We start from the raw sequence: 24,147 nt of genomic DNA on the forward strand, positions 1-24,147 counted from the left end.
AAAGGTCCTACCTGAGGGTTGATACTCTATTAGTGCTTTTCAGAAATTCTTAATAATTTTGAACAAAGGGCACCATATTTTCATTTTGCACTGCACCCCGCAAAGGCCAGGAGAAGTTACCTGGCCCTGAAGCAGCAGTTCCCGACCTCGGCTGCACATCAGACTGACCTGGGGAGCTTTGAAAACTCCACCTGCCCGAGTTGCATCCCAGACCAATTAAGTCAGAACCTCAGGGTCTGGGATGCAGGCACCAGTGATTCCGCTTAGTAACCAGGCTGAGAACCACGGGTTTCAGGCAAGTGGGAGTGTTTACCTGGGTTCTTTTGGCCTGGTTTATCCACCTGTGTATCACATGCATCGTAATCCACAGGCTGACGGCTATTATATTTAAGAATACTTTTACTTGTTACACTTACGTGGTTGGTCTACACATATGCTTAAGGAGTTGTGCTAACTAGGTCTCAACACACATCACGAAAGACTGGGACTTCTGTAAGAAACAGCTCATCGGACACCCTAATATAAAAGGAGTATATATCCTGAAAAAAAACACAAACTCTGATTAGAAAAGATACATCCACTCCAATGTTCACTGCATGTTTACATTAGCCGAGACATGGAAACAACCCAGTGCCCATCAACAGACCAGTGGTTTAAGGAGATGTGGTGTGTATGTATATATATATCTCACATATATATATGAAAGAATGAAATATTGCCATTTGCAGCAACATGGATGGACCTAGAGAATATTATACTTAGCGAAGTAAGTCAAAGACGGACACTATATGATATCACTTATATGTGGAGTCTAAAAAATAATACAGATGAATCTGTATACAAAACAGAAAGAGACTCACAAACAGAAAACAAACTTATGGTTACCAAAGGGGAGGTGGGGAGGGACCAATTAGGAGTATGGGATTAACAGATACAAACTACTATATATAGAACAGATAAGCAACAAGGATTTACCGTATAACAGGGAATTTTATTCAGTACCTTGTAATGACCTATAACGGAATATAATCAGAAAAAAATAACTGAATCACTATACTGTATACCTGAAACTAATACAATATTGTAAATCACCTATACTTAAAAAAAAGGCCAGTGTGGATACTAAGACATTTATCCTAACAGACTCCTTATATTGAAGCAGGTCTGGGGTTCAATGAAATACATCACTATTATCTGGGGTTAGGCAGGCTGCAGGGCTCCTGACCTATTTGTATGGCCCCAACCCTAGGTTGGAGATATGTAATATATGAACTCATTTGATATTTAGAGAAAAAAGAAACAAAATCCTTCACATCTCCCAAATACTTGTTTTTACAGTATCTCCAGTTTTTCATCTGATACTCAGAGAATAGTTTTGACTCCACAGACCTTCTGAGATGGTCTCAGGGGCCTCAGTTCCACTCTGAGAACCACTGACCTGGGGGATGTGCATCTTGAAAGAAGGCAGGACTCCAAATCCACGCACAGAAAAATTTTCCAGTTTTCACTTGTGGTAGGAATATGTGCTCTGTCGTTCACTTGTGAGGGTTTTAGTTTTATTTTTAATTGCCTCTCTAAGCCTTTCTTCACTCAGCAGTGGTCCGGGATACATTCAGATTAAATGTGTGTACTCTGGGCCATTTAGAAATAAATACTATTGATGCGGATACACAACTGTATTACAAAAAAGAATGATCAACACTCAGGAAAAAACATTCGCCCAAATGAGGTCCTAAGCAGTTGTTCATCACATTTTAAAACATGAAAGGTTCAGCTTGTAATACATCCCAAAGTTCCACAAACAAAACAAAGAGTCTCAAGTTTTTCTTCTCAAAAAAGCAAATGATGAATCATGTCCCTAGTGTTTTTATTGATGAAATATGGTTGGAATATTTTTTTTCTTAGAGTTGGTACTCCTAAATCATCTCTTACTATAAAAATAGTGGTATGGGGGAGACAGAAGCTTAAAAAATATATGTGTTTGTAGTCAAAATCAGGGAGCAAACAATCACATTTTTGTGATTTACGTAAATTTATGTCTAGAAAGTAGGATTAGTTTCACTACCTCACTGGAGAATTAGTAAAATGAAATCACATGGTAAGAACGGTTACATTTTAGCTCATGAGCTTATTTTCAGCAGTCCTATATATTCTTTTTTGCAGTACCTTTATTCCGAATTCAGTTTCCCCCAGTTCTGTTTTCTTTGTCTTTATTGTATTCGATTATATTGGATTCATAAATTCGTGCTTTCAAAACTTAGAGGTTCATCAGAGAGTAGAATGGTGGCTGCCAGGGGCTGGGGGGTGAGGGAAATGGGGAGAGGTTGGCAAAAGGGTACAAACTTTGAGCTCTAAGGTGAATAAGGCCTGGGATCTCATGTAAAACGTGGCGACCATAGTTGATAGAGCTGTATTGTATCACTGAAATTTCTTAAGAGAGTGGAACTCAAATGTTCTCACCCCTCCCCCCCAAAAAAAGAGGTAAATGTGAGAGGGAAAAGATATGTTAATTAACCTGGTGGAGGGAATCCTTTCACAATGTTTGTGTATGTCTTGGCTGTTGTAAATAGTGCTGCAGAGAACATTGGTGTACAACCTAAGTGTCTATCAATAGATGAATGGGGCTTCCCTGGTGGCGCAGTGGTTGAGAGTCCGCCTGCCGATGCAGGGGACACGGGTTCGTGCCCCGGTCCGGGAAGATCCCACGTGCCGCGGAGCGGCTGGGCCCGTGAGCCATGGCCGCTGAGCCTGCGCGTCCGGAGCCTGTGCTCCGCAACGGGAGAGGCCACAACAGTGAGAGGCCCGCGTACTGCAATAAAAATAAAAAATAAAAAAAATAGATGAATGGATCAAGATATGGTGTATACACTACTATATATAAAATGGATATCTAATAAGGACCTACTGTTGCCTGTGCTAGAGTTCCCTAGCACAGGGAACTCTGCTCAATACTCTGTAATGACCTATATGGGAAGAGAATCTAAAAAAGAGTGGATACATGTATATGTATGACTGATTCTCTTTGAGTACAGCAGAAAAAACACAACATTGTAAATCAACTATATTCCAACAAAAATTAAAAAAAAAAAAGATGTGGTGTATATATACAGTGGAATATTACTCAGCCATAAAAGAAACAAAAAATGGAATCTTGCCATATGTGACGTGATGGATGGATCTAGAAGGTACTATGCTAAGTGAAATAAGTCAGGCAGAGAAAGACTAATACTGTATGATTGCATTGATATGTGGAATCTAAAAAACAAAACAAGCAAAATAAAAACAGACTCAGATACAGAGAACAAAACAGGTGGTTGCCAGAGGGGTGGGAGTGGGAGCTGGGAGAAATAGACGAAGCGGATTAAGAGGGGCAGACCTCCAGTTATAAAATAAATAAGCCTATAGGATATAAAATACAGCATAAGGAATATGGCCAATAATACTGTGATAACTTTGTATGGGGACAGATGGTTACTAGACTTACTGCGGAGACCATTTCACAATGGTCAAATCACTGTGTGATAGTAAACGTCAGATCACTCTGTAATCCACCTGAAACTAACATAATATTGTATGTCGACTATATTTCAATAAAGAAGTCTGTTTATATCAAATCTCCAAGATGTACAATATAAATATCTTACAATTTTATATGTCAATTATACGTCAGTAAAGCTGACATTTTAAAAGAATTCGAGGTTCTTTTTAATGATAATGCAAATAAATCATTAAAATAACATTCCTTATTTACTACTTAAACGTTTGGCGGGCTCCATATGCGTATATATTATCTAATCAAACGCAAACACAGCTAGACATCAGGTATACTCCTTTCAGGGCTCACTATGTCAACAGCTTTTTTTTTCTTTTTCTTTTTCCTTTTTAATCTTTATTGGAGTATAACTGCTTTACAATGTTGGATTAGTTTCTGCTGTACAACAAAGTCGGGCTTCCCTGGTGACGCAGTGGTTAAGTATCCGCCCGCCAATGTAGGGGACGTGGGTTCGAGCCCTGGTCCTGGAAGAGCCTACATGCCGCAGAGCAACTAAGCCCGTGCGCCACAACTCCTGAGCCTGTGCTCTAGAGCCCGTGAGCCACAACTGCTGAGCCTGCATGCTCCTGAGCCTGTGCTCTAGAGCCCGCGAGCCACAACTGCTGAGCCTGCGTGCCACAACTACTGAAGCCTTCGTGCCTAGAGCCCGTGCTCCACAACAAGAGAAGCCACCACAGTGAGAAACCCGCTCGCCACAGCTAGAGAAAGCCCATGCGCAGCAACGAAGACCCAACGCAGCCAAAAATAAATAAAATAATTTTTTAAAAGAGTGAATCAGCTACACATATATGCCCATATCTCCTCCCTCTTGTGTCTCCCTCCCACCCTCCCTATCCCATCCCTCTAGGTGGTCACAAAGCACTGAGTTGATCTCCCTGTGCTATGTGGCTGCTTCCCACTAGCTATCTATTTTACATTTGGTAGTGTATATAGGTCCATGCCACGCTCTTGCTTCGTCCCAGCCTCCCCTTTCCCCCCTGTGTCCTCAAGTCCATTCTCTACTTGTGCGTCTTTATTCCTGCCCTGCCACTGGGTTCATCTGTACCATTTTTCTAGATTCCATATATACGCATTAGCATGTGATATTTGTTTTTCTCTTTCTGACTTACAAGAGCTTTCATTTAAATCAAAATTAGGTGAAAATTCAGTTAACCAAGCAAGTACTAGTTATTCTGACCAATTTTTCTTTTAACCTGACTCGATTGTGAATGTCCTAGAGATTATCGTTGGCAGTTCTGAGAGCATCGCCTGAAGTCTTTTTCATCCAACACGTTTAACAGAATAATAGTTTTAGAATTGCTAACAGTGGGCCACGTGATTAACCTCTGGTTTGAGTGACTAGTTGAACGACCTCTGTCTGCACTGGAAGACTGAGGCTCAGACGTGTCGAGTCACTTAACCACTTAGTTCGTGGCAGCAGAGTGGGAACTTACTCAGTTCTCCTGTCTCTGAGTCCAGCATACTCTCCACTGTCCTGAACGTACATCCAGGTTTCGCTGCACTGCGCGCGGGATCGTAACCATAACAGCAATACGAGAGCGCGTTCGTGGTGGGGACGTTAAAGCTGAAACCAGCGTAGCTGACAGGCTGTAAGTTTTACCCTCATCCGGATACGAAGGCAAACGTGGTGTAGAAATCAGTGCATACGGTGCCTTCAACTATTGCTATTGCTGTAAAGAAAATCAAATAAGGTAAAGTGATGGAGAGTAGCTCCACCTGAGTCCTGGAGCTCAGGGCTTCTTCGAGGAGGTGAGTTTTGAAGTGAGACCTGAATGGTGTGAAAAGGAGGTAGCCAGGCTCATGTCAACAGGGAAAGCTTTCCAAGCCGATGAAGAGTAAGAGCAGAGCCCTGACACAGGCACGTGCTTGGCGTGGTCCGCAGATAGAAGGAAGGCTGGTGAGGTTGCAGCATGGCAAGGACAGGCCAGACCGAGGGAGATGAGGGCAGGGATGTGGCCAGCAGCCGCTTCTCACCGGACCCTGCACATGATGGTTTTATCAGTTGCAGCGAGAAGCTATTAGGAATTTTTTTTTTTTTTTTTTGGCCGTGCAGTGCAGCATGTGGGATCTTAGTTCCCCAAGCACCAGGGATCGAACCCCATGTCCCCTGCAGTGGAAGCGCAGAATCTTAACCACTGGACCGGCAGGGAAGGCCCCCATTAGGAGATTTTAAGCAGCAGAGTGAGAGAAGTGAATCCATGCTTTCAAAAAGACCACTGGCTGCTCTATGGGGATCGGACCAGCAGCCCTGCAGTAAGTTAGGGGCTCTCGCTAAGGAGATCATGAGAGAGATGGTGAAGCTTGGCCGCTAGAGCGGACGGAACTCGCTGATGAGGTTTTGGTCTGGATCACAGGAGTGGGTAGGGGTTCTGTTCACTGCAGTGTGCAAGACTGCCGTGTCGGGGGAAGAATCAGTAGTTCCTCTGGAAGCACGTAAGGTTTGCGAAGGCTGCTGGAGAGCCATGGGAAGGTATCTAGTTGGTATCACGTCCAAGAACCTAGAACTCAGAAGCTGGAGTATTTAGGACCACACCTCCCAGAAACTGAGAGAAGGAGATCCAGGAGTAGGAAATAATTATTCCTTCAACACAGATGAGAAGTGGAAATTTCAGGAGGAAAACCCTTAACATAGCAAGATAAAGAAGGCCTGGGTTAAGAGGAGTGGGAAGTGGGACCAGAAGGGATAGCTCAAAACAGTGGGGAAAAAACCAACAGGTCATGTAACCTTCCTAATCCCCCCAGGACACACCTCACAGTGAATAATTCAATGACAGTTGTATTAAGGGGAAATACTGAAACATTCAGCATCGGACACTGATTCACATAGATGCGTTCAACTACTAGAGAAAATAACTTGCCATTTTTCCTTTTTTTCCTGAATTTTAAAAAAATTTTATACAATTTTTAAAGGTTACTTTCCATTCAGAGTTACTACAGAATATTGGCTATAGTCCCCTGTTGCACAACAGATCCTTGAACCTGTCCTACACCCAATAGTTTGTCCCTCCCACTCCCACCCCTATATTGCCCCTCCCCCCGCACTGGTAACCACTTGTTTGTTCTCTGTCTCTCAGTCTGCTGCTTTTTTGTTATATTTACTACTTCGTTGTATTTTTTAGATTCCATATATAAGGGATATGATACGGTATTTCTCTTTCGCTGTCTAGCTTCTCTTAGCATGATACCCTCCAACTCCATCCATGTTGCTGCAGATGGCATTATTTCATTCTTTTTTATGTCTGAGTAATATTCCATTGAATGTATGTACCACATCTTCTTTATTCATTCATCTCTTGATGGACACTTAGGTTGCTTCCATGTCTTGACAATCATAAATAATGGTAGCAATTTTTCTTTTATCGTTATCCAAGGAAGGACGTTTAATGATACGGGAAGGGAGTTTCACTATGTTCAGTGCAGATTGTAAGTACCAAAAAATTACACACTATACCTTTCAGAGTCAGGTTCACAATGGAACAGATCCGTTGAGGGATAAAGAGGTCAAAGGGCCCCCCCAACACCTTCTCCTCCTTCCATTATTCCTAGAATTGTTGAAAGTGGCAGGCTTGACTTAAAGTTACTGTGGCTTCTCATTAATAACAATACTCAAGTGTTTTCAAGTATATCTTATCTAGTCATAGGGAAGTGGGAGGGGGGCTGCCGGAGAGAGTCCCTTTCGCTGCTTGTAGTCAGTTGGTTGTAATATGTTCGAAATTAACATGTCTCAGAAAGGAAGTTGTTCAGCCAGTGTAAATTCTTAACTAGTGATTAAGCCCATGGTATGGAAAAAAGACAGCTATTTTATCAAAGTGAAAAGAGGGGCCAAAAGCCCGCTGAGTTCTTCTCACTGCTAAATTTTTTATCAAATAAAAAGAGAAGGCCTTTATTTATTTGAGTGGTTCTGATTTAAATAAAGATTTTCCCCTCATCTGCAGTTAGATGAAAGTTAATAATGGATTACTTAGAAGAATAAAATCTGAAGGAGGAAATTCAATAGTACAGGTACTTGGGTTAAATAGTATAGCTTTGGGACAAAATTATTTGCTCTTGCTTACCGTCTTCTCAGTCAATAACCGATAGCTCTGTTGGAATTGGCCCATGAAATAAAAAAAAAAAATTTATTACTAACTCCAATAAAAATTTTTTTAAAAAATTTATTAGTACTTCTTAGGTGGAAAGAAAACTCAGTTGTCGATGTGACTATTTTCATTTTGTTTTTCGTTTTGGGGGGTTTTTTGTTTACTCTGACATTTGGAATTGTTTGCTATTTTTACTTCTTGAGAAAACCATGTGTTTGGCTCTTATTAACAGAAAACACATCGTGAGGCTTAGAATATCCACACACGCTAGAGATTTGTTTTGCTGTTACGATTCACTGTCTGGTTAATGCATGCCGTAATTATCCGTATTTGTACACATGTCATGGCCTTTTGTAATCAAAGACAATGCAGTTGCAGGCAGAAGCTCTAAACTGGGGTGTGATCAAGGGAATTTTTTTTCACAGTCCTTGCCCGTTAGGTAAACAGTCTGGACTTTGAAGTTTGGAGTGGCCATTTGAAATATGTGACCTGAAAAACTCCGCATGGTTTTTTGACTCCTGGCAACAAAACATATTTATCCTTTGGCCACCACCTCCTCATCCAGAAAGGTCTGCTGCTGTTTTAAATTTGAAAACAACACATGGGAAAGTTGTCTCCGAATGAGGATTTGGTGCCGCTGAAGCTACGCCCCCTGCCTTTTCTGTTTACATAGACAGACAATAACAATTTGAAATACAAATGCAGCAATAAAAGGAACCTTTCTCCTGGAGGATTAGTGAGCATATGCCTCTTTAGTTATAAAAATAGCACTTGAGGAGCTCTCTGGTTGTAATGTCATTTTCATGAAGCTTCTTTCACGGTTTAGCAAAGGCTTGGAGGTCAAGCTCGGGGCGCGGTGGAAGGGGATTGGAAGCAAGTTTAAGGCAAAGTGTTAGGGGTGTGGGTGCCGGTAGGGACTGCAGAAAGCTCGGGTCCTTCCATCTGAAATCTGACGCCGAGCAACTCCAGGGAGAATCGTAGGATAACCGGGCACTAGGCTGAGCGCGCAGGGGCTGCTTCTGAGTTGCTGCAAAGTCACAGTGGTCTGCTTCTCCTGTCCCTCCCCTTTGCCTCTCCAGCCCCCTCGCCCGCATTCAGACAACCTGATTGGGATCTCACATCGTGTCATCTTGGGTTATAATTTAAAGTTCTTCACATCCACGGCGTTGACGCAAAGGGCACCTTCAAGTTACTCCAATTCCTCACTGTTGCCCTGTTGAGCCGGATAATTCTTTGTTGTGGAAGTGAGCCGGGCACCGTAGCATCCTTGGCTTCTACCCACCACATGCCAGTAAGCTCCCCACCCCTCCCCATGTGGCAATCAGAAATGTCCCTAGTCATTGCTAAATGTCCCTGGGGAATGAAATCACTCCCAGTTGAGAACCAGTGAGTTATAGCAAGGAAAACTAATATTTATCTGGCATCTCCGATGTGCCAGATATAGACTAGATATTTTATGTAATCCAGGTCACTATCGTTTGAAGCCTTTATCTCCTTTTTATAGATTGGAAACCTGAGGGATGGCAAGGATAGTGGTGGTGGTGTTTTTCAGTGTTATTTTTTGGGTCCTTCTTTATTTTCTAGTAGCCAACAATGAAAATGGATTATAACCAGAGAAATTACTCACAGTTACTCCCGTTAATTTATACCTCAATTATCCCCATACCTGTTTTTCTTTCTCAGTAGTCTGTCTGTCATTGATGTCTACCCTGCTTCCTTAATCTCTTTTTCGGCTTTTCTCTTCATCCTCTTTCCAGAGATCACAAGAAAATATCCCTCAATCCCATTTTGAAAGCAAGAAAAAAGTCCTGTTTAATGTGTGAAAAGGATGCTATACCTGTAACAAGAAAATGCTGTTGTTTTGTATTACAAAGTTTATAGACGCTTGGAAAGGCATTGAAATCCCTGTATGGTCCATTCATAATCTCCATCCTCATCCTTCTCTTATTCAAACCCCAGGTGTTTTTTGCTTGCCTGACATCAATGTTGGTTAGATATTTTTCCACTGTAGTGACGTTTTAGTGGCATTATATATTAATGTGGGGCAAGGCTTGGACAGCTAGCCATCATATATGCCATTGTCACAAAAGAAACTATGTTTCAAATTGAAAACTGGTATAATAAGTATATAATAAGTATATAATAAGTATAATAAGTATATATAAGTATATAATAAGTATAATTTTCCCAAAATTTTAGACCATTTCTCTCAAACAGAGAATGAATATGAGCTAAAGTTTGTTTTTTTCTAAATTCATTGAGGGAACCAGCAGGATGGTAAAGCCCGTTTAAAAGACTATGGGAGAGACATAAGTACTTACAGCTATTCTAAGAAAGAATACTGGGCTAAGATTGTTAAATTAGATACACAACTGGTTGATGCTCTGCAGGACAATAAAATAATAATTTGGGTGGTTATCTTTTATACAGAAACCGTTAGCATTAGACAGATCCACGTCTGCTGGACAAATTCATTTGTGTTTCTATCAGTTTTCTACAAGTTAATATCTACTCTCACTAATCCATAGTAATTACTGAGCTAAACAAATGTTTCTAATTTCCCTCAAACGTTAGACAATCCTTGGTTGCCTGTTAAATGCTTAAGAAAACTTTTTTTGACGTTGGAAAAGTAATATAAGCCTATTTATTGTAGAAAGTTTTAAAAACACTAAGTTTTTAAAAGGGGGAGAAAATAACCATGCTCAAAACCACTACCCAGATGCAACCACTATAAATAGCATTCATATGTTTTCTTACAACTGTTTTTCTAAATATTTTTTAAACATTTTTAAAAATTTCTTTAATGTTGTATCTATTTTATTTATTCATTTTCGGCTGTGTTGGGTCTTCGTTGCTGCGTGCGGGCTTTCTCTAGTTGTGGTGAGCAGGGGCTACTCTTCATTGTGGTGCGTGGGCTTCTCATTGCGGTGGCTTCTCTTGTTGCAGAACAGGGGCTCTAGGCACGTGGGCTCATTAGTTGTGGCTCGCGGGCTTAGTTACTCCGCGGCATGTGGGATCTTCCGGGACCAGGGCTCGAACCCGTGTCCCCTGCATTGGCAAGCGGATTCTTAGCCACTGCGCCACCAGGGAAGCCCCTCTAAATATTTTAACAGTAGAGTGATTATTGTGAAAAAAAATTGGCAGGCTACTTTTTTTTCTCTTCCTTACTCTCAAAGATCATATCCTATATCTATGATTTTAATATCTCCATAATGATTGGGCACTTTTTGCATCATGATTCTTTTCACTGTTTTTCCTCATTCATTTCTTTATCATGAACTTTTTCAGAATACAAAAGAGCGTAGACAGCAATATAATGACCAATGGTATAGATACAACCTAGTTTAAGAAATAAAATAGCACTCACAGAGTTGCCCCCTCCCCCAATTAAATACCTTCCAAATGTACTCCTATCCAGATGGGACCGCTGCTCTGGGTTTGGTACTTGTTTTCCTATTTATCTTTATACTTGTAGCTCCTACGTAAAGTATATGGTATTTTTGCATGTTTTCAAACTTTGTACAAATTATAGCACAGGTTCTTAAGGTATTAAGGTTCTGCAACTTGCTTTTTTCTATCCCCCTTACGTTTGTGGAGAGTTATCTATCCCTGTAGTCACTTAGAATTCATTCACTCTTAGTGCTGGATACTGTCTACAACTGTGTTTACCCACTTTCCTGTTGATACACATTGAGGTTGGTTTCCATTTTTTACTATAACCCCCGTGTTGCTAGGGACACTGTACCTACGTCTCCCTGTGTACTTGTGTGAGAGTTTCTCTGGGTACATAATTGAGGAGTGGGATACCCACCAATGGGAACTCACATCTGCCCTCTACAACATTCTGCTAAGTCTTTTACCTGACTGTACCAATTTATACTCCCACCAACAGTGCACAGAAGTCTGGTAGCCCTCCGTCAGGAGTTGGCAGACCTTCTCTGTGAGGACCGAGTAGGAAAGCTTTAAGCCTTGGTGAGCTACATACATGTTCTCTGTCACAAGTACTCAACTCTTCTGTTGAACACAAAATCAGCCATGGACAATTCCTAGGTAAATGAGCCTGACAATGTTCTAATAAACCTTTATTTAAGGACACTGCAATTTGAACTTCATATCATTTTCATGTGTCCCAAAATACAATTCTTTTGATTTTTTTTCCCAACCATTTAAAAATACGAAATACAGTCTTAGCTTGTGGGTTATGCAAAACAGATGGCTGGATAGATTCAGCGCCCGGTCATAATTTGCCAACCCCTGCTTGATATCCTCTCCAAGATCTGGAATTTTCAGATACCTTCAATGTTTCCACTCTCCTGGGTAGGAAATGGTAAATTGTGAATTTAGTTTGTACTCCTGATTAGTTGTGAAGTCAAGCATTTTATCATGTTCATTGGCCACTAGGATTTTCTCTTCAATGATTTATCTCTTTGTGGGGTTTTCTTTCCCCATATATATATTTTTTAGATTGTGGGTCTTTTATTTATTGACTTATAGGAGTTCTTTCTACTCTCTGGCTGGGAATCCTTTGTGGTATGGTTTGCAAATGTTCTCAGAGTATTGTGGTTCATTTCACTTTTGAAAGGTATCTTTTGATGAAAAGTTTTCAAATTAAAACTAAATGTATCCAAAAAAAGAAGACTAAAGCACACGAAGAAACTAGAGGACATTTAAACATGTTATACTGTGGGATGCTGCCTTTAAGGGTGGGTAGTAAATAGGAATCTTAAGACTGAAGTGACTGAGAGCCAGGAGAGGTTTTAACATCTTGTCTGGAGGGCTTCACTGTGACCAAGGACTGCTAATAGTGAGATAAGCGTAGGACTACAGCCGCAGGCATACCTAGTTTTATCCCACTTCGCTTTATTGTGCTGCACAGCTGTTGCATTGAGCAACTCTGTCAGCACCAGTTTTCTATCAGCGTTTGCTCATTTCGTATCTCTGTGTCACATTTTGGTAATTCTTGCAATATTTCAGACATTTTCATTATTACTATATTTGTTATGGTGATCCGCGATCTTTAATGTTACCATTGTAATTGTTTTGGAGTTTTTTCGCAATGAAAACTTTTTTAATTAAAAAAAACACCTAAATGTATCCAAGTGATACTTACTCCACTGTGAAAAAAAATGTATTCTTTTCACACACCTTGGGTACGTGAAAGGTAACCACAAAAGGAAGATACCACTCTCTTGGGTGCGAAAAGAGGAGCTATTTCTTCATTGGGCGGAAGTAGAATGTTCCTCACTTCTATTCCAGACTCTCTTTCAGTTCCACTCATTTCCTTGAAGGATAACAGTTCTGCAACCTGTCGTTCTCTAGTGAAGGCAGTGTCCTTTAAGTGCTGTCTTGAACAGAACTGCCCAAAGGCACGCATCTGATATTCATGAAACGTTACTTGGCTTTCACAAGTCTGCAGGCTTCTCAAGTGCAAGCCAGCTGACGTCATTCAGAGTAGAAAAAGCCCCTCCCACTTGCACTGGTTAATTGACTTTGATGGGCTCCTCTGCCTGGCTAAGTGGTTCTGGACCAGAGAGCACTGTTGTAATCTGAAGAACTTTCGAAAGTCACCCTGTCCAAGACTGCACACCCCCCAAGACAGCGAGGAAAAAGGAGAGCAGTTGCAATGCTGGTCAGCAAAACAAGACTTGGCTGCCTGGAGCTTCTGTTACTGGGTTCTTGCTCCTGTGAAGGCCTCTGGAGAGCTGGGCTCATTTGGAACTGGGCTGCTATGTTTGACAGACGCCTCATGTCTCCTCAAACTAAGTGCCTTCTTCCCGGGGTAAGCTTGTGGGCAGGGAGTCAGGCCAGATGCACGGTGCGGTGGAAAGAAAGCAGGGAGGTACTGCCTTGTGAAGGGACTCGAGAGCAAATCACGTCGGTGGCTTCACTTTTTCAAAGCTTTTCTTAGCTTGCCAGAGATGCTGTCGTTCACAGGGTGAATACGTAAATGTCCAGGGAGCCGAAGCAAGTAAAACTGGAGCTTTGGTTTTAAAGTGTGTCTTACTGAGATCAACTTAGTAGCTGGGAAGAGAAAGAGGGAGGCGGGGAAACTTGGTGGAAATTGAAAATGCTTTTTGCAGCTGTCGGCTGTCACTTGTCGCTTCGTGGACGGCCCAGCCACTGAGTTTTTTTTGTTTCTGAGGTTTTTCTGTGTAACTCAGAATGATGTGACTTCCCGTGGTGCTGTAAATTAAGATTTGATTGCTATTTGTCACAGTAAAAGTTTTTTTAATGTAATGAAGTACAGAAATGAGAGACTACTGTTTAAAATACTTAAGCAGAGAGCTTTACCTCACAAAGATTGGATGTTTGCGTCTTTGGACTTGGTTTAGAACTTTTAAAGAAAAGATCCTATCATTATTGGTACCCTTCCAGGGAAGGCTCTGGGGGGGAAAAAAAATTCTAGAAACCAAATGTAAATCGTAGCCTATAAAACTCATACAGTTACAGATATCTGTGCTATTTGGACACGGAAGTATCACTGTAGAATCAATAAAGTACAGCTTTTCTAAAAATTCTTTCCAGGTTACCTCTTTTGTTTCCAGTTGTACCAACCTGCACTAAATTTAGTTTAACAGAGAAAAAAATGCTTGCAGAGAAAAATATCTGTACTTTGGTAATCATTTGTTTTGGGTTAGATCATATAAAAGTATAGCACAGTCAGTAAATGGTGAGATGCTTTGCTTAATCTGTTGGATTTCAGTGATCTTTTATTATATTTCGTGTGTTTTTGTTTTTGTTTTGTTTGGCTGTGTTGGGTCTTCATTGCTGCGCACGGGCTTTCTCTAGTTGTGGCGAGCGGGGGCTACTCTTCATTGCGGTGCGCGGGCTTCTCGTTGCAGTGGCTTCTCTTGTTGTAGAGCACGGGCTCTAGGCGCACGAGCTTCAGTAGTTGTGGCACATGGGCTCAGTAGTTGTGGCTCTCGGGCTCTAGAGCGCAGGCTCAGTAGTTGTGGCGCACGGGCTTAGTTGCTCCGCGGCACGTGGGATCTTCCCCAACCAGGTATCAAACCCGTATCCCCTGCATTGGCAGGCAGATTCTTAACCACCGCGCCACCAGGGAAGCCCTTGTTTTATTTTTTAAATTTATTTTATTGGAGTATAGTTGATTTACAATGTTGTGTTAATTTCTGCTGTACAGCAAAGTCACTCATACATAAATATATACATTCTTTTTCATATTCTTCTCCAGTAGCACAGGATATTGAATATAGTTCCCTGTGCTATACAGTAGGACCTTGTTGTTTATCTCATATATATATAAAATTTAAAATTTTCCAGAGACACAGTTTTCCTTGCTTGTGTTGGCCCCCATTAGACTTTGTATACCTCAGTTATATTTCTTTAGGCTCTGACACGGCTGGCAACATATACACTAATGATAAAGGATTTCGGGATGTTAGATACTTCACAAGTTTCTGAGCTTTTCAAGTGCCACTCAAGTTTAATTCAGAAATTGTTCAGTACCTCTTTGCTTTGAAGGACATGTGGAATCATCGTTTTCCATAAACTTGCCCACTTTCTAAGAATATTATCAGACACTAAATAGCTGCTACAGTCGTTTCTTCCGAGGATTTCTATTATGAATTCGAAAAATGTTTAATCCATAACCCAGACTGCCAGGTATTCAAACTGCCAGATCTATTCCACCCATCATTTTGAATATTTTCAGCCATGAAGCTGGGCACAAAAAATGTCACAGTTTTTAAAATTGGAATGTCAGTCTATATGATTCTAGAATAGCTACCTGAATAATTTATCCTTTGGTTAATTTCAGTTCAGTCTTGAAGTATTATGGAGAATCTGCACAAGAACACTTACCCTTTTAAGCTACCTCCTCTTTCCCAAATCTAGATTTTTATTTCCTAAGGCCTAGTCACTCCTCGTTTTAACTAACACTTGTGTTTGAATAGGGCTGATACATACATGGATTTTTGTTTTAATGGTTAAGGTGTAAAATAAGTCTGTATAAAGACTTTATTCTAGGGGATTAAGAGGTATTAAGTACCAGTTATAAAAAAAATAAGTCACAGGGATATAATATATAGCACAGGGAATAGAGTCCATATTTTATAATAATGTTGTATGGTATATAGTCTATAAAAGTATTGAATCTCTGTGTTGTACACCTGAAACTAATATAGTATATTAAGTCAACTGTACTTGAATAAGTAAAGACTTTATTCTGTCCCCATGTAACACTTTCATTTAGTCATTCGCAAAGTTCCCCAAGGACAGAGACTTTTCTTTCAATTCGGACAATAATATAAATGAGAGAGAATTTTTTAAAATACACGTATGTATATTTATGTGTGTATGTACATGTATTATAGAATAATTTTTTAGGATGCTGAATAAATCTGGTGGTCTTTTTTTTGTTCTAATCACGTATGGTTTCAGTTTTTCTATCACTTGTACTTTCTGAAGTCACTGCAAACCCCAAATGCATAAAAAGCACATTTAGAAATTATACATTTAATTCTCATCTTGCATTAAAATAAAATGAATAAACCAGTGCAGTTTGGTAGAGGTAATTACTTTTTCATTGCCAAGGGCAAAAAAAAATATGACACTGTGAATTGGGAGACTGGGATTGACAAATATTCACTACTATGTATAAAATAGATAACTAATAAGAACCTGCTGTATAAAAATAAATAAAATAAAATTCAAATTAAAAAAGTATGACTCCAACTAGTATTAAGTATACTTGTTATCTTTTTATGCATGCTGGTAGTATTGCATTGTAAGTTTCTTCAGCATAATATCCTTTATGACTAAAATGTGTGCTGTTATTTTTAGACCAAGATGGCCACTCCCTCTATCTCCTTTCCTTCCTCCAAATAAAAATGACCTCTCAGATTTGTGCAGGTTTTTCCATTTATTTAGTTCTGTTACCCATGATTTCAGCCTTTTCTGACTGTGATTAAGAGCAAGTGTTTGGAACTCTGCTCAATACTCTGTAATAACCCACACGGGAAAAGAATTTGAAAAAGAATAGATACATGTGTATGTATAACTGAATCACTTTGCTGTACCCCTGAAACTAACACAGTATTGTTAATCGACTCTACTCCAATATAAAATAAAAATTAAAAAATAAATAAATAAAAAGTATTAAAATGAAAAAAAACAAAGCAAGTGCTTAGATACAGTGAGAACTGACTTTGAGTGCTACACCGTCCCCTTAACAACGCTCTGATTTGGCAAGTGTTATCTTCTCTGAGCCTCAATTTCATTATCTGTAAAATTAGGAAAATTGATATCGATGTTTCTAGATATTTGTGAGAATTTTTTAAAAATCCCAGTGCATATAGACTGCTTAGCATAATACCTACAGTTATTAAGGGAATGCACCTACCCACCTACATTTTCTGCAGTGGCTAGTAATAAAAGAACTTAGCTCTAAGATCCCAAACTATGATATCTAGGAGAGGCAGCAAGGGAAAGTTGTGCGTTGTTTCTCGTTTGCATATTAGAAGAAAGAAAGATTAAAGTAAATAACAACCCTGTGAAGTGGGACTCCTAACTGGATCCAGTATCAGAGGGCTGCTAAGGCAGATGGCAAGTATAAACCCTCCGAAACTATGTGCACATATTTGAGTCTATGTGTATAGAGTCTTCTAGCAGCAGGATGTTCTCCAAGTGGCCCTCAACTCCCAAATGGTCAAGAACCAGAGCTCTTGAATGGGAATAAGCCCTAGAGAACAAAAAATAGGATGGAGGTTAAATATTCCAAGAAGTCTAATAATTTTCAAACTCTTTATTTCTCTTTACCTTTATTTTGTTCATCCGTTTAGGGGGAGAAAAGGAAACTGACATGAGTCTGTGTATTCCCATGTATTATGAAACACATCGTGGTCTAAAGCTACAGGTTTCTGCACCATTTTTCAGGTCTCCCTTGTATGTAAATGGATGTATAATGTTAGAAAGGCTTGGGGGCTAGTATAGGTAAGGATTCTTTAAAGGGTGAACATGGGAACGTGTGCTTTATCACCTGGAAATGCCAGAATGTTTGCCCACATAAAACAATCAATTTGTGGAAATAAAAGTTTTCTGAAATACCGAAGAGATTTAGCCAAGTTATTTTTATTGCCAAGATTGAAAACTCTTGAAAGAGAGCTTTCCATGTCAAAGTAATTAATTAAAAGTTATTCGTATTAAAAATACAAGAAATGTTAAAGGCAATGTGCGTAGGAACACTCCAGAATCTCACTGCTTTGGGTCAGATATTTTTTCTTCTAGCAAATCACATCCCATTCCTTTTCCACAAGCATACATACTTTTATAGTTGTAACTACAGTGCACAGACTGTTTAGGATTCTGCCCTTTTCCTTCAGCTGTATTTTGAAATCACTTTTTAATCACAGAACAGTTCAGCATGGTGTGGATTTACCATAGCTCTTCCAAAGAGAGTGGACATTTATTGTTAGACTTTTAGTTAACTCCGTATTTTTTTTATAGATAAGTAAATCTGTCATAACAATTTTGAGCATATGGTTTTTAACAAATAACTTCTTTAAGTTCTCGGATGTGGAATTATTTGTGCAAGTGAGTGGGATTGAATGTTCTTATGCTCTGCCTTTCCATCATTCTTTTCAAAATGTTTATATCAGTCGACAGTAAGAACATAGTGTTATTATTACGGTAATTTTGTCACAATACACCCCACATTAGGTGTTAAAATTGCCTTCGAATGTAAATAACTGCACAGCATCACTTGAATTTCTGTTTAGTAGATTAACTAGTAAAGGTGTGTATTTATCAGAAATGTGTATATTCTTTGTATCTCTGTGTAAATTATTTTATTAGATTTCCTGTGTTTCGATTACAGTATTGAAAAGTGTGTCTTGTCTCACCTTGAGGGTCATAGATTTTGCATTAAGGACAGCAGGATTGTCAAGTTGTTGTTGATTCTGTTGACCTAAGGAGAAATGCACAACAGGAGAGTTGTGAGTTGAAGTTTTATTCGGGGACCGTACTGAGGACTGTAGCCTGGGAGAGTGCCTCAAAAGACAGCTTCAAAGAGGTGCGGAAGAAGCCAGTTTCTATGTGAGTTTTGGCTCAGGGATACATACAGTTAAGCATACATCTTGGTAAAAGATTACTGCTAGTCACAAACAACAGGTATTTCCAGTCAATGACTTTAGTGCTTCACCTATGTACGGGAAGATGCAAGAATCTGTGTTCATTAAAATTATCCCTGAAGGATACATCTAACTGTCCAAAGGGCCTGTTTTTCCAGAGCGCATGTTGCCTCAGTCTGTTTTTCGTCCTGAATTCTTCTCAGGGTGCAGCGTGGTCAGTCGGCGGCTGCAGTGGAAATGACGTAGTCCTCCTAGAACTTGGGTGGTGGGCAACGCTCTTCGTTTTCTTTGTTTACACATCAGGGCTGTCGCAGCACAGAAGGGACCCTGCCCCCGATAGCTTCCTTTGGGGCTTCCCCTTCCAGTGGTCATAAAGGGCCTCTCTCTCCCCCTCCCCTTGGGTTAGAGAACTGGAATTTTCTATACTCTTTCTTCGTAAGGGAAGTGTCTTTTTTTTTTTTTTTTTTTTTTTTTTGCGGTACGCGGGCCTCTCACTGTTGTGGCCTCTCCCGCTGCGGAGCACAGGCTCCGGACGCGCAGGCTCAGCGGCCATGGCTCACGGGCCCAGCCGCTCCGCGGCATGTGGGATCTTCCCGGACCGGGGCACGAACCCGTGTCCCCTGCATCGGCAGGTGGACTCTCAACCACTGCGCCACCAGGGAAGCCCGGACGTGTCACTTTGACCTTAATGTAATCTGATGTCCTTTGTGAGCCTTACAAACGGTACTTACATGCCTTTATTTCTTTTATTTTTTATTGATGTATAGCTGATTTACAATGTTGTGTTAATTTCTGCCTTACAGCAAAGTGACTGAGTTATACATATATATCTTCTTTTTTTAATGTTCTTTTCCATTATGCTTTATCATAAGATTTTGAATATAGTTCCCTGTGCTATCCAGTAGGATCTTGCTGTTTATCCATTCTATACATAAAAGCTTACGTCAACTAACCACAGACTCCCACTCCATTCCTCTGCCCACCCACTCCGCTGCTTGGCAACCACCAGTCTGTGCTCTATGCCTGTGAGTCTGTTTCTGTTTTGTAGATAAGTTCATTTGTGTCATATTTTAGATTCCATATATAAGTGATATCATATGGTATTTGTCTTTCTTTTTCTGACTTACTTCACTTAGTATGATCATCTCTGGGTTCATCCTTGTTGCTGCAAATGGCATTATTTCATTCTTTTCCATGGCTGAGTAATACTCCATTGTATGTATGTACCACATCTTCTTTAGCCATTCATCTGTGGATGGACATTTAGGTTGTTTCCACGTCTTGGCTATTGTGAATAGTGCTGCTGTGAACATAGGGGTGCATGTATATTTTTGAATTAGAGTTTAGAGTAGGCCCAGGGGTGGGATTGCTGGATCATATGGTAGCTCTATTTTTAGTTTTCTGAGGAACCTCCATACTGTTTTCCATAGTGGCTGCACCAACTTACATTCCCACCAATAGTGTAGGAGGGTTCCCTTTTCTCTGCACCCTCTCCAGCATTTGTTATTTAGTTACATGCCTTTAAGTCTTTGTCCAATTATATAGCAGTTTTGTTACCTGTTAGTGGCATTTTAGGCATCAGAAAAGAGAAAAATCTGACCCTCGCAGTCATATCTAAGATCCTTATCGTGCAACTAGCATGTGAAATAGATCTGCCACAGCCCAGAAGGTTCCCCAGCCTCTGATGCCAGTGCCCCCTTTACAGAGTCGGTGTTGTCCCATGCTGGGTCTCCTAGTCTTCTTAGTTAACTCTAGGCTTTTGCTTTATCACCTGGAAAATGAAAGTCATCATTCTTATCTCTCCATCACTCTTTATGGGAGCCTCTGAAGGCCCATGGGGGGTGATGCTAAATTCTCAAAGCATCTCAGAACAGCTGTTTATAGTTTTGTCTTTCCTTTGAAGCCCTAGTCACTGTTTGAAGAATGTACTTTCAATATCAGTATGTATTCAGTCAAGTATTTTAACCTCAGGTCTTTTTCTTTGCATTTTTCTTTTTTTTTTTTTTCTTTTTGGGCCTCTCCTGTCTTGGTACCAACACAGTTGTTTCTGCAGCCTGAAACCTGATGAGCCCAAGATCCTTCCTGTTGGGTCCAGGTTTATGACCATTTTCATGACTTAGTTTAATAAGGTTTAATGCTCACTAAAAACATGTACATGCTTGGAGCTTTCCAAGGCCAAGTTCCACACGAGCGGGTTCTGCGCATCCTTCACAGCTCTGCTTCCAAGGCTTTTACAATGGGCTTTCACAGCAGGCTGTGAATAATGAATGCTAATTTGATGTTTGGGTATTTTTTTCTAAGTTTCCATATGCACTCATATATAGCAGTATGAAAAAGAAGTGACTTAATGATATTGAACAAAAAGATCACCTACACATGGTCTGTGTTGAGTACTACCCGGGGAGATTAAACGTGGTCTCTGTTGTTGGGGAAATTATTATTTATTCAGATAACATAAGATAAAAAGTATGTACGCCTCTGTGCAAATATTGAGGAAAAGAAGCATAAATCTCTAGATGACGGTCAGCACACATGTTTAGAGAATTCTCAGGGTCAAGGAGTGGTTGACAATTCAGAAGTTACGGAATTCAGTTCAGTTTAACAACCATGCAAGAATAGGTTTGTCAACTGTCTCTTTAATATGATTTAGTTAAACTACGTAGAGCTAGAATACGGAGGTCCAGGATGATTACGTGGCTGGATCAGAGCTCAGTAGAAGTTTAAACAGATCTCCCACCTGCTCCCTCTGCTTTGTCCCCAAAAGGACAGCTGTCATGGAGCTCCACATTAATAAGAGATAATAAGAGGTCATTTGTGTGAACGATAAAGGTTCCCCATTCCTGATGCAGTATCTGCTCTTGCGTTGAGAAAATATGTATTTGTTTAATTTCTATAGCCGAGTGAGAGTACTTGCCTTCTCTGGGACTGTTTTTCATTCTAGCAGCATCCACTTAGCACTCATAACGCCATGAAAGTCGAAGACATTATGCTATGGTAAATCAACCAGTCACAAGAGGGCAGATGCTCTGTGATTTCGTTTATACAAGGTACCTGGAAGAGTCAGACTGATAGAGACAGAGAGTATAACAGTAGTTGCCAGGAGCTGTGGGGAGTGGGCAATGGAGAGTGAGCGTTTAAGGGGGACAGAGTTTCCGATGATGCAGAAGTCCTGCAGATGGCTGGTGGTGACGTTGCCTAACTGTGTGAATGGACTTAACGCCACTGAACTGTACACCGAAAACCAGCTCAAAGGGCACATGTGTGTTGTGTCTATTTTACTACAGTTTTTAAAAATCAATTAAAAAAAGTCTTTAGTGCGTATGTATGTTGCGTGAGGCCAGGTGCTTTCTCTGTATTATCTTATTTAATCCTTGTAGCAACCTAGTGAAGGAGACACGTTATTATCTGTCATTTATAGATGAAGAATCTGGTCTGAGCACGGCCAGGAACGTCACAAGTCTAGGTCCACTCAGGGGACGGTGGTGGAAGCTGGGATAGCAGCCCAGTGGTCAGCCTGCCATGTACACACACACTTGTCTGTGCACGGCTTCTTTTTTTTCTTTTTTTTCCCCCTGTGATAATTGGGCTCTAAGTGTTCAGATTGACACCACTACTGCTGCCTTTCTTTAGGAAGAGGGACCAGGGTTCTCGGGGCCCCTCCTTGACATTTGTGCCCTGAGTGTCCTGTGTCCAGGTGATGCCATTCCCCCCAGCGCTCCAGAATTCAGCCAGGCCCGACCAGCCTTTCCCGCAACAAACCCCAAAGCCAGCTGCGTCCTGGCTTCTTAGGCAGAATCCATGAAAATCACCCAATTGGCTTGCTCCCGAGATCGTTCTCAAAATGAACTTGTGCTGTGAAAATCACTTAACTCTCTCTAAACAAGCCACTTCTAATAAAATGGTGTTTTTTATCTTCTAGAAAGGTCCATTAGAATTTTTTTTTTTAAGAAGAGCTTTTTTTCCCCCCTTATCATATGTCCCAGCTGCGTTTCAGAAAAAGAAAAAAACAGAGCATAAACTCATTTCCAAAAGGGAATATATGTGAAAGCCAAGTAAGGGTATTTTCATAAAGAATGCATATGTACCATTTCTTTCCCTTTTCCGTTTTTCATTGCTGAAATCTGTGTTTCTAACCAGATTTCACCTGAGGGGTTTTTTGGTTCATTTTTTTTTTATTATTTTGTTTCGATTCGTTTGTTTTGCAAGTGCTGGCTTTGGACCAGGTATGTTCTATATCCCATGATCCTGTTGGATTACAGATTAGAAGACCATTCAGTGATACAATTAGTTTTATAAAACAAGGAATGAGGTGCTATGGGGAATTGGACTGAGTCAGAGATTTTGCTGATTCTGCTACCTACTGACTGTTGCCTCTTTACATTTCTCTACTTTTTTTTTTTTTCTTTTTTTTGGCCACGCTGCACGGCGTGCGGGATCTTAGTTCCCCAACCAGGGATCGAACCCGGGCCCCCTGCAGTGGAAGCGCAGAGTCTTAACCACTGGACCACCAGGGAAGTCCCATCTACCTATATTTTTCAGTTGGGCAAGGTGATGAACTTGAATACAAAAGAATAGGCCAAGATAATGAATTAAATCAAGTTCTTAATTACAGAATTAGGAAACTTTTTAACATCAAAGATTCCACGCTCATGTTCCTTTCAAAGTCGTTGAGTCGCTTGTAAAATGTGATTTCTACTCCCAGCTTTTTCCTGATGAGTTCAATTCAGCCAGTCAGAATGCTGACAGTTTCCACAAACCTGCGAAAAATACTTATGACATTTAAAATACAAAAATAGACACGTAGAATTTCACATCCTCTACTCTCCTGATGCTTTCTCAAGGCCAGTTCAGTTTCTCCTAATAAGGCGTTTGACCTGCTTGCCGAGCTCTGACAGATGATATTTTTACAGGTCTGTTCTTTCAGTGTATTCAGTGCAAGTCCCGAGCTGGACAGGCCAGATGGGCCTTATTCACCGATGGAGAATTCAGCCTAAAAGGACCATTTCAGCACCCAAGTCAATCTCATTATACTTCATTCTTACCCTTACGAAAGATAATGCCTCTTTATTTGGTATACATGTGTTCTTTCCAATGACATGAATTGAGGTGACTTTTAGGCATCATGTCCCATTACAGAGCTCCTTCTGTGAAGCAGGGAAAACATGGCATCTGGGGCTGTTAATTCTTAACAACACCGGGAGGATGTAATTGGTTTATCACAAGGGACAGTGAAGATAGCACATGTCATCACTGTATGAATGCTCTTAGGTTATGGAATTTGGTCAGTGACTAACGTTATCATGGATGTGTACTGAAATAGCCAACAGTCAGATTGATAAATTGTGAAAGAGAAGAGAAGCCAGTAACAGTCAGCAAATGATAAGCAAGTACACGGCTTAAAAGCATTCCTGGAGTTTCATTTATCAGA

The 24,147-nt window shown here is 40.4% G+C and overlaps 1 protein-coding gene across 8 annotated transcripts in view; it reads left to right on the top strand.

Moving 5' to 3' along the window:
• The window catches only part of CACNB2 (calcium voltage-gated channel auxiliary subunit beta 2), a 401,769-nt gene that overhangs the window by 198,017 nt on the left and 179,605 nt on the right, over window positions 1-24,147 (top strand). The window contains exon 1 of one of the 8 annotated variants that reach the window (XM_079914396.1): window positions 13,139-13,411. The exons of the other annotated variants lie outside the window; for them this stretch is intronic. Within the exon in view, the coding sequence (XP_079770522.1) occupies window positions 13,256-13,411 (156 nt within the window). The 5' untranslated portion in view covers window positions 13,139-13,255. Of the gene's footprint in view, window positions 1-13,138; window positions 13,412-24,147 lie in introns of those variants that run through there. 8 annotated transcript variants of the gene reach the window in all.

The sequence above is a fragment of the Stenella coeruleoalba genome (assembly GCF_951394435.1).
Source record: "Stenella coeruleoalba genome assembly, chromosome: 2".
NCBI classification, from domain to species: Eukaryota; Metazoa; Chordata; class Mammalia; order Artiodactyla; family Delphinidae; genus Stenella; species Stenella coeruleoalba.